Source organism: Xenopus laevis, chromosome 4L, assembly GCF_017654675.1.
Source record: "Xenopus laevis strain J_2021 chromosome 4L, Xenopus_laevis_v10.1, whole genome shotgun sequence".
Lineage (NCBI taxonomy): Eukaryota > Metazoa > Chordata > Amphibia > Anura > Pipidae > Xenopus > Xenopus laevis.
The window spans coordinates 145436821-145448685 of NC_054377.1; the positions used below are offsets into that span (position 1 = coordinate 145436821).

Sequence of the window (11865 nt, forward strand, 5' to 3'; positions counted from 1 at the left end):
AAATCTCTCTCCGTGATGGGGCCGCTGCTCCGAGAAGACAAATGGGGACCCAGTTGACTAAACCATGAACCAACATGTGTGACACTTGAACGTTTGTGCTGCTATAAAATACACTTGTCAAATACACGCGCGGTCGGTTGATTATTGGATCCTGCTGATTGCTTATCTAAAAAGTCTAAGCATATTACCTCTGACTGAACATGCTTCACAGTGAGGCTGTATCATTTTGTAACAAGATCTATACATTATTTTAAATGTTGTGGTCTGCTGTGAACAATTTTCTTTTCTTTCTTTCTTTTTTTATGGAAATGTTCTTTATTTTTCCCTTTTCCTCCTCGCATCCCATTTTTCCTCTTTCTGTTTGAAGATTAGACGCAATAGTCCTGTCTGTTACCAAGTCACATTTTTAGATGTCTGATGTCACAATAGCAATTACTGTCTTCATGGCCTTAATTGGATGTCACCTAGGAAACTTGACTGGAGAAACAAAATAAACAATCTTGAATTATAATGATCATTCTCTTTCCTCTTTCGTTATGTAGGGGAAACTTAATTCTGTACTTTTTCTCTCTCTCTCTCTTTCTTTCTTTCTCTCTCTCTCTATTTCTCTCTCTTCACTTTTCTTGATGCGGGGCTATTCCTTCCTCAGCGATGATTCCTCCTAATATTGCTGCATGTATGAGAAATGACAAGCTCGGGGAACCTTGCTTCTACCTAATGGGCCAAAATCAAACTACGGTTTGTAGCCAAGTACTACTGGGTGTTTCTGTGCTGTGGCCTAATTCCTTTACATTGCTTATGCTTTGCTCAGTGTACAGCCGCCATCTTGCATTCTCTGTACTGTACATGTAAGCACTCTAGTGATTAGATCGCACGTAAGCACCATGTCTTCATAATAGCTGCATTCCTGGAATGGAAGTTAAATTAGAAAATATGTAGGAATCCTTTAGTTTTTGTGTTCCCCAACGTATTAAAGGAACAGTAACGTCAAAAAATAAGTGTTTTAAAGTAATGAAAATATAATGCAGTGTTGCCCTGCACTGGTAAAACTGCTTTGTTTGCTTCAGAAACACTAATATAGTTTATATAAATAAGCTGCTGTTTAGCAATGGGGGCAGCCATTCAAAGGAGAAAAGGCTCAGGTTACACAGCAGATAGCAGATAAGCTCTGTCTGTCTAATGGTGTTATCTGTTATCTATTAGTTATCCTGTGCCATATAGCCGTTTTTCAATTTCCGCCATTGCTCCCCAGCAGCTTGTTTATATGAACTATAGTAGTGTTTCTGAAGCAAACACATCAGTTTTACCAGTGCAGGGCAACACTACATGATATTTTCATTACTTTAAAACACTTTCATTTTTTGGTGTTACTATTCCTTTAAGGAGCAAGACCTAACAATAACCCAATGTGTCTCTACACTCCCTCTTTTTCATTATCTTTAATGTTTCACTGGCACATTGTGTTGCAAAGCATTTCCAGTGTTATGGGACATTATGACCAGTGGTATAACTGGAGGCTGACAAACCCTGGTGCCCCCATCTTCACTTGCCACACAGAGAACAAATAACCCCTCTTTATCACACCCATGTTCCTCAGTCCCTCTAAAGAGCAGCCCTTCAACACAACCGCAACCTTCAACCAACGCATCCTTCAACACAACCTTCAACACAACCTTCAACACAACCTTCAACACATACTGACCCCACTCTCCATACTACAGGCCTAACAAGCACCCCACTCCTCATAATACAGGGCAACCTGTCCCTTTGCTCTACAAAGTTAGATCAGAGGTAAATTAGGTAAATGTTCACACTCTTCACTTGTACTACTAGGATGCTTACAAGTACCTCCTCTCCTTCGTACTTTGCTCTTCCCCTCCTATTACATTTTTTTAGGCTTTTTTTGTAGCTTTGTAAGCCACCAATTGCAATCAGCCATAGTTAGTGTCTGCAACATCTACTCCTAAACATGACTTGTTATATACACCAACCATTAATGCAACACATGGTAGAACTGAATCAATGAAAACCAGAAAAGAGAAGAAACACTTTCTAGAATATGTTTACCAGTGCTGTTGAATAGTCACATTCATATGTATATGAATCGGTACCTAAATGACATGAGCTCTTCAACTGCAATCATTACATCCCTATGTCCAACCAAAATGAGTGGAGTAATGTCTTTTATGGCATCAGTAGTTGAAGTTCTCCCCTAAAAGAGATTATAGACACATCCCTTATTGTTAATGCTTGCTTTGTATTATTGAAAACTTCTGTTAGAAATAGCATCTCCTCCCTTTCTAGGCCACTGCTTGGGTAACACATCTATACTTAGCATGCTTGTACCAGCATGGCCTGTTGTGTTTTATGAAAGCTTATACCTGCTAGGTGGTTTCTGTTGTGACCTGTCTGGTAACCTTCAGAATAACAAATGAATGTAAAACATTTTAACGACAATTTAAAATACAAAAGGGAAAGGTTTCAGTAAGGGTAATGTCACTTGCTTGGTTTCTGAAGCCATGTTGAAGCCATTGGTAATATTGTCTCTGTGAGAGAGTTTGTTGTGGGTTAAACTGCTGTAAGTTCCAGGAAAGGTGAAGGTTGGGAGGGTTATTCTGAGGCTTAACACTGCTAGACATCATCACTACAATGGTTACTACAATGTGTAAATTCTCTCCATGGATCATGAAAGTGGCTGTGATGTCTTTGTTACAGGCATTTGACAGTGGGAAAGTCTGCCAGTTATTGTTTTTTTGCCACTTAGTGGGACTAGATAGCACATTTGGAAATAAATTAATGTGACATTACCCTAAGTTTTATTTTTATAGTAGTAATGTAAAGTGAGTACAGATCCTGTACAGGAGAAACCTTTGCTTAGGAACAGAACTAGGACATAGTTTTCCCATGAATTTATCAGTAAAGGTCAAATTAATTAAAAAAAGATCAGAAAGGAATGCTTAAATTCAATTTCGTTTCCTTGCAAATAGACTTCAATTGACTTCTGCTAGTTCTGACTGTTTTAACAAATGTCGTCACTAACTGGGAAGGTTGGATTTAGGCCAATTCAGATATCCAAACCTGAGCCAAAATCATTTACTATTCTTTCTTCTTTCCCCCATTTCAGAACCCAGTGGTGACGGAAACAGCCCCACAACCAGTCCACAAAATATACCGAAAATGAACTCGTTACCATCTGATAGAAATCACTCATCACTGGAGTTCAATTATCCATCAGATCTTCACAAATCATTACAGCATGGAGACCGACAAACTTATGTTAAAGACCCTAAAGGCAACAGGGAGTTCGGCAGACCACATAATGAACATCACACTTGGAATGGATCTTCTAAAAATTATCCTGTACAAAATAACAGAAAAGAACGATCACCTGAGGGGAGACGACCAAGGCAGACAGATAGGACAATGGTGAACGGTCAGAAAAGACAGTCTCCTGAGAAGAGAAACGAAGGAACAAGGAGTGCTGAAAACACATTGGAGCGGAGAGAGAAAAATGACAGAAGAAAAGAGACTTCTCCTCAAAAGCCCAGGGAAAGGTCACCAATGCGCAGAAGAGATGGTTCCCCAACCAGACGAAGGAAATCCTTGGATAGATTTATGGATCAAAGAAGATCACCTGATAGAAGAAGAGAGAGTTCTCCTGACAGAAGAAGAGCAAAGTCAACAGACAGGAGGCGAGAGAGGTCACCAGAAAGGAGGAGAGAAAGGTCTCCTGAGAGAAGACGAGAGAAGTCTACTGAGAGAAGAAGGGACAGGTCTCCTGATAAACGAAACAAAGAGCAACGACCCAACAACAGAGACAGGGATGAACATAGTCTGAAATATGATACCCTCAGAAGTGGAAGGCATCCACAGGAACAGCGAAGGAGACAATACAAGGAATGCAGCACTGACCTTAGCATCTGATGCATCTGAGTGATGCACAGTTATGTTTAAGGTTCTAAAGAGTTTCTGAAATGGTTCATAGTGGTTTATGCGTAGCCTGTTGATCCTGCCATACCATCAGATATTTTATGCAGACAAAATCCTATTACAGAGTGTTGTGCCTGGTGTACATTAAAGAAAGTATTTTTCGATGTATCTTTTTTAAGTTATTTGCCAAATGTCAACCCTAAAGAATTTAACATGTTCTGCACAACTATTTTATTGACTGTGTTCCAGTGGGAACATTCTGATGCTGACATGTCTTCTCTAGAGCATGTTTCGGGCACTGGACAGTCCGCTGTTCCAAGTTTTTCCCTTCGCAAACTTGATTTTTATAAAAAAAAAATTATTCCCGACTGTTAAATAATTACCTATTGCTACAGTGAATGTGTTTAAACCTGGTTAGTCTGGTGGTGGGACCTAACACAATGAAAGGACATTTGTGAATGAAGAAAGTGACTTAAGTCATGCTTAACAAATAAATGGAAGGGGAAATTAGTTCTAAGTAAGATAAAACTGACTACTACTGCAATGAAGGACATAAAACAAGCACACATCGCACAAGGTGATTTTAATTCTTTTAAGTTTTTGTTTTGTGTGTTGGTGGGAGAAATTGTATGACCACTCCTTATTTTGCTTTCTCGAGGGAAGACCATTTTTGTCCAGTCTTGTCTAGAGAATACTAAGAAATTGTGAAATGTACATACAAGTTATGGATTGTTATCATAATTGTAATGATAACTCATGTTACTTGCCATGCCTTCAGAGAATTTGTAGTGCTTGTCCCATGGCAAACAAATGATCTGACAAAGACCACTATCTAAAGATGTTGCTGGTCGTCTTTGTCTGGTTGACCCTCTTTACATTTCTGTTGATCAGAAATGATTCAGTGGAAGGTATTGATAACTTAGAAGAATGCCAACAGTATGGATGTAGTACTTTTGAGATTGAACACTTCAACTCAAGGATCCATTTTTAAAATTTGAGTGTCTGCTGTTTTCTTGGGTCCAAAGTTTTCCCATATTACTGCCTGGCTGAGCCAAAAACGTTTGGCATTTCTCTTGGACCTCTCTTAAAATCAGCAGATGACAGTGCTTTATATGCCATGTTTCCTATTTTCCCTCAGACCTAAACAAGCATTGCAAGTTTCACTGTCGTTGCCATGGTACAGTTTAAAAAAAAAAAAAAAGGCCAATCATTGTTTGTACAGAATTTAAAATTGTAATTAATAGAGCCTTTTCAAAACAAAAAAGAAGTTGCCTTTTTTCTTGTATAAAAGATACTTTATGGAAAAAAAAAAGAATCGTGAGGAATGTAATAAGTGTTTATATTTCTGAAAATGGAGCAAAATGATTCATTGGGGATATATTTTAATGTAAACTGAATCAGGTATGTAAAGGTATTTTCAAAATGGGAAAAAAAGTAATGATTATGTTGGGCTTGAAACTTCCTTAACTTCTTCGTTGTGGGCCTGCTTATTAATTATAAAGCACTTGTATGCCGTCTGCTCTTTATTCACCACAACTAGCAACGTCCTACAACCATCAAACATTATCCGTCTTGATGGAAACTCGTCTGTGGGCCAATTAAAAAAATTTTTTTCCCTAAAACACTATGCATATATCTATTTGTCATTGTTCATACAGTAGCTTTATTTAACTTATAGGAGCTGATAACATGATGTTTCATTTGATTCAAGGTGATTGTGGACTTTGCCAGAACTGCTTCCTTGTGCAGAACAGAACACAAAGCCTATGTAGCTAGGAAAGCAAGTCTGTGAATGCTATTTTTATTATCAAATAAAGTTTTCAGTACAAAAATATTGTTTTTTTTGGTTTTGTTGTGTGGTACAGTCTAATCAAAATACCTTGTGTAGGTTAATGACTCGTCATATCTACTGAAGACCATTCAACTAATGCTGTTGATCATGCCAAACGTGGACAAGGAAATCATTTCTGTATTATCAAAATGGTAAAATCATAGCCATCTAATGATGTGTTACTGTGAATTGTGATCAATCAGCCGGGATCAGTCAACTGCTAGAAGTCTAAAGAAAATTATGCAAATCACTAAAATTTACTTCAGATTTGGAACCAGCTCCTCAAGAGGAGGTGTATCCAAGAACAAATCTTTTAGGTGCTGCAAATATTGGATTTGATTATTTTATCCAGGGAACTTTCACTCTGTGCATATTTCTTAATTCATTGGAAAAGAAGTCACAATGATGATTCTGAGAGAGCAACCACGTATACATCACCTAGAGCAGTGATCCCCAACCAGTAGCTCGTGAGTAACATGTTGCTTTCCAACCCCTTGGATGTTGCTCTCAGTGTCCTCAAAGCAGGTGATTATTTTTGAATTCAAGGCTTGGAAGCAAGTTTTAATTGAATAAAAACTAAGCATAGTGTCAAGTAGAGACCCTTGTAGGCTGCCAGTCAACATAGAGGTAACCAAATGGCCAATCACAGCCCTTATTTGGCACCCCAAGGGACTTTTTCATGCTTGTGTGTTGCTCCTCAACTATTTTTACATTTGAATTTGGCTCATGGGTTAAAAAGGTTGCGGACCCCCGACCTAGAGATTCAGGTAAAATGCTATTACAATCAGTTATTACAAAAAGAGCTAGGCGGCTTCTTGGATTAGTCAACTGAGTGCAGGGATCCCTAGTCTTTTTATCCATGAGCCACATTCAAATGTAAAATAACTTTAGAAATGCAGGATGAGGATCCGTACCGGCGGGGCCCACCGTTTTTTCCACGGTGTCCCGTCGGGCCAGTCCGACCCTGGATCCTAAACTCTTATAGACATTGAAGTACCCTTTGTTTTCCATGGTAAGAAAACTTTATTTAGTTGGGGAGCAACAGAAACATACAAAAACATCCATCTCAATGACAAATAAGGGCAGTGTTTGGCTATTGGTAGCCCCTATGTGGACTGGCAGAATACAGGAGACTCTGTTTGGCAGTACATATGGTTTTTATGCAACCAAAACTTGCCTCCAAGTCTGGAATTCAAAAATAAGCACCTGCTTTGAGGTCATTGAGAGCAACATTCAAGGGATGGTGAGTAACATGTTGCTCACGCGCCAGTGGTTAGGGATCTGCTATAACCAGTGATCATTATCCATCGTGCAATAGAATAGGGACATTTCAATTAGGAATTATATCCCTTTGATTAAAATCTTATTGTTAATAATACTGTGCGTATAGTGTGTATAATGTACAACATTCAGAGTTGCGAGTAAGTGAGTGCAGATAACTAAATACACTAAATTGTGTTTGAGACCGACTTTATTTGGGGGTAATTGTGGATAACATACATTGCAACTGTTGGCAATTTCAATCGGAATGCTAAAGAAAATAAATAAAAAAATATAAGGGTATTGAATCAAGGAAGAAAAACATAATTGTGCCGCTTTATCTCTTTAGAGTGTGAAGTCCAGTTTTGGGCGCCAGTTCACAGGAATTTATGAACTGAATAGGAAGGAAAGACTAGTAAATCTGGGATTAACTTTTCATCTCTACATCACTTTATTTTATGTATAAGTATTTAAATTTGTTTTTCATAGACTTTTAAAATACATGATCTTTAAAGGTATGTTGGATTTAGTGCTATGATTGCCTTTCCAACAGAGTTCTAATATATGGCAATAGTTTGCTAGGGGTTATCTGCTGGAGTGGCATGGGTGGAAACCAGTTTGATTAGATTTCACCCTGCACAGATTTGTGATTAGAACTAACTGGGGGTCATTTATAAATACTGGGCAAATTTGAACCTGGACAGTTACCCATGGCAACCAATCATGTTTGAAAAAAATATCTAATCCCTGATTGGTTGCTTTGGTTGCACATTTACCCAGTGTTTATAAATGTTTTTTAAATGTCTTTAAAAAAACAAAAAAACTGGCAATTTATCAAAGGTAGGCTTTAAGTAGTTTTAGAGGTTTTTGAAACCACAACTAAACTCACTTTCTCTAAAACTATGAATGTCATGACATGTATTAAAAGATCTGAACAAAAAAGTATGATTGGAAAATGATGCTGAACAATCTGATAATTTGAGTTATGCAGACAATTCCTAGTGAAAACAAAAATCTAAAAACCTCTTGGGGGGGTAATTGTTCAAAGGTTGAATTGTAGAGCTTTGTGAGGTTTTTTATACCTCAAATGAACTCACAACTCGAACGGTTTCTAATTTATGAAAAATCTCAAATGGAAAAAACTCGAATCAGTGAATTCGGGGTGAAAAACCCAAAAAATTGAATTGATTGAGTTAACGGCGAAAAAAAAACTTTAATCTCTCGAATTAATAGAGTTTTTGAGCGACAGCCACTGAAAAAAACCCTGAACATCATGAAGGCTACAAATCTTCAAATGGTAGTACATGACCTTATCAGGTTTTAATTGGAGTCTTTTTGGATTCAAGCTATTTCCAGCTTCGGGGTAATCTCGAAAAAATTTAAATCTTTTTTTTTTTTTTTTTTTTTAACCCGAAAATTTGAGTTTTGACTTAAAAAATACCCTCCAAAATTTAAATTTTTCGAGTTTAATACAACTCGACCTTTAATCAATAAGCCCCTTAAAGTTTGAATTGATTTAAAATGGTCCAATTGGATCTGCGCAGCTCCCATTGACTTCTATAGAACCTCGACAACTTTTACTTCGTGAAGTTTCTGTGGGTTTTACACTTAATCAAGCTCAAATTTTTAGAGCTTTTTTTCGAAAAAAAAATGGGAAAACCACAATTTTTTTTAAATTAGTGGGAAAAAAAAATATCAAAATTTGATTTAGTAAATGGGCCCCATAGCCTGCATATAGAAAGACATATTGCTGTGAGAGGGTTGGTGAACAGTTAACCTGAACATTTTTTATTTTTCTATTTCAGAAAGCTTTTTATTTCCATTGGATAAAGCTTGTAATACGTTTTTGTTTGACATTTCTAGTTATCCATGAAGTAGTGGGATATTGCTACTCCACAGCCATTACTGCTTCTCTTTGCCCCCTCACTTAGCTTTCTATTGAATGGCTTCAATGCAGAACTTTGCTTTACATTTAATAGACTCTCAAACACAACTCAAATAGCTTCTCCTCCGGTGCTCCTGGGTTGAACTCGTGTACCTTCTAGTAAGATACTGGGTGAGGAAGACTCCCTGAGCGTCAGCCCATGAACATTTTATTCTCTATTGTATGTTCTTAAATCTCTCCTGAATTCAACACTATGAAGTCTACCATTTCAGTAGACTGAAGGGTATCGGAGTGTCTCATATCTTTATAGAGTGCGACTAGTACAGGTATGGGACCTGTTATCCAGAATGCTTGGGACCTGGGCTTTTCCAGATAATGGATCTTTCTGTAATTTGGATCTCCATACCCTAAGTCTACTTGAAAATCATGTAAACATGAAATAAACCCAATAGGCTGGTTTTGCGTCCAATAAGGATTAATTATATCTTAGTTGGGATCAAGTACAAGCGACTGTTTTATTATTACAGAGAATAAAATGGAGTGTATGAGAGAGAACCTTTCCGCTCAAGTACAAGGTACTGGTATGGGACCTGTTATCCAGAATGCTCGGGACCTGGGAATTTCCGCATAACTGATCTTTCTGTTATTTAGATCTTCATATGTTTAAAGGAGAACCAAACCCTTTTTATTAAAACCTATCTGCCTGCATAGACCCCCATCCCTGCTCCCCCCAGCCTAGATTGGAAATGCCGCTAACTCTTTACTTACCCCTCGTTGCAGATTCAGGGCATCGGAGGTTACAAGCGCCATCTTCTTCTCTTCTGTAATCTTCGGGAAGAGAGCGGTGTCTCAGTGCATGCACAGTCGGTGCAATCTGCCGCTCCCGAACAACTGTGCGTACGCCGAATGCCACGGGAATTGCCGAAACACCAGAAGAAGACCTGAAGATTGCAGAAGAGAAGAAGATGGCGCCCGTAAACTCAGATGCCCTGAATCTGCTGTACCAGAAAATCATGTTAAATAAACCCAATAGGCTGGTTTTGCTTCCAATAAGAATTAATTATATCTTAGTTGGGATCAAGTACAAGTTACTGTTTTATTACAGAGAAAACGAAATCATTTTTAGAAAATGTGTATTATTAGTCTATGACGGCCTTTCCATAATATGGAGCTTTATGGATGACTGGTTTCTGGATAACAGATACCAGCAGTGCTGTACAGTTTTACTAGGGATGCACCGAATCCAGGATTCGGTTCGGGATTTGGCCAGGATTCGGCCTTTTTCAGCAGGATTCGAATTCGGCCGAATCCTTCTGCCCGGCCGAACCGAATCCGAATCCTAATTTGCATATGCAAATTAGGGGCAGGGAGGGAAATTGCGGGACTTTGTCAGAAAACAAGGAAGTAAAAAATGTTTTCCCCTTCCCACCCCTAATTTGCATATGCAAATTAGGGTTCGGATTCGGTTCGATATTCGGCCGAATCCAAAACAGTGGATTCGGTGCATCCCTAAGTTTTACAGCATATTAACAGTAGATTGGGTGAAAAGCATTGCAATAAATACGCTCCGTTACATTGGTTAAAGGAAACGTGGAACTCAACGACCAGATTCTGTTGTCAGGAGACCACGGTCACTCTGTAATTTCCCCATTGCTCAACAATTGCAGTTTGTGTTTTTAGAGTTTTTTTTACTCTTGACTCATTGCGTCATACTTCCCATGGGAGTAAGTACAAACAGTGAAGCGCCACATGAGGAACGTGCCCCATAGAGGTCCTAGTAAATCACTGCTAGGAGACTTTATTGGGCATTATAACCTAAAATGCAAATTTACAAAGAACTGGTGATTGGTCAATATTGAGCAGATTTATTAAAGGTTGAATAGTAAATTCAAATTCGTATTTGAATATTCAAATTGATTTTGGGTGTGAAAATTCACACATTCTAATTTTAATTTCGAATGTCAATTGAGATTTATCGTTCCTCGACCATGGAAACCGACTTAATTCGAATATTCGCCACCTAAAACAGGTCAATGGCAGAGGTCACTTAAACCAATTGAATATGTTAATAGCTTTCCTGAAATTCGAGGAAAACTCGATTTGTACTATTCAAAGTTTCGGGTCGGGTCTATCGGTGGAATATTAGACAATCAAATTTGTTGTTAAATAATCTCCAAGTCAAATCATGAGTATATTTGAATTTATAAGAGGAGAAAAAAAAGGAATGTTTGTAGTAAATTGATGGTTTTTTTTCCCCCCAATTGCTATTTAAATCTCATTGGGCGGTGCAACCTGTTCATGTAAATGAATCAATCCTCTACTGTAGCTTTAAAGAACGCTGCTGCCATTTAATCTAACCCTCTGCTTCCAATAAAGACAACTTGTCCCAACTTTATAAACATCGAACAAGGTGTTACTGAGGGGCATATTTATTATGTGGTGTAAAAAATAAATAAATAAAACGCACCTTGATAGATTCACCATTTATTTTACACAGCTTTTTACACTTTCTTTTTTTTTTCCTTTAGGGAACTTCCTTTTGCACAGCATAATAAATATGCCCCAAAGTCCATTGTTCATAGGTAGCCTGGACACCAGTTTTCCCCTTACAAGAAGCCAGAAATTTCCAACTAAAAAATGGAAGGTAATGGTAACCTCTAGCAGGATACATTCATATACGACTATGGCAAAGGTTTCACAAGAAAGGTTCTAGATCAGTGACACCCAACCAGAAGCTCGTGAACAACATGTTGCTCTCCAACCCCTTGGGTGTTCCTCCCAGTGGCCTTAAAGCAGGAGCTTATTTTTGAATTCCAGGCTTGGAGGCAAGTTTTGGTGGTATAAAAAGTAGAGTCTCCTGTAGGCTGCCAGTCCATATAGGGGCTACCAAATAGCCAATCACAGCCCTTTTTTGGCACCCAAATGGGCTTTTTCATGCTTGTGTTGCTCTCCAACTCTA

At 38.2% G+C, this 11865-nt stretch overlaps 1 protein-coding gene across 14 annotated transcripts in view; it reads left to right on the top strand.

Annotated features, from left to right (window-relative positions):
* The window catches only part of magi1.L (membrane associated guanylate kinase, WW and PDZ domain containing 1 L homeolog), a 314414-nt gene extending 308652 nt beyond the window's left edge, over positions 1 to 5762 (top strand). For 11 of the 14 annotated variants that reach the window (XM_041590905.1, XM_041590906.1, XM_041590916.1 and 8 more), the window contains one exon: positions 3125 to 5762. In XM_041590905.1, coding sequence (XP_041446839.1) covers positions 3125 to 3924 — 800 coding nt within the window. In that variant the 3' untranslated portion in view covers positions 3925 to 5762. Of the gene's footprint in view, positions 1 to 649; positions 739 to 3124 lie in introns of all 14 variants that reach the window. The other 3 variants (XM_041590911.1, XM_041590915.1, XM_041590919.1) reach the window with 1 other exon arrangement.
* The last annotated feature ends 6103 nt before the right edge of the window (positions 5763 to 11865 follow it).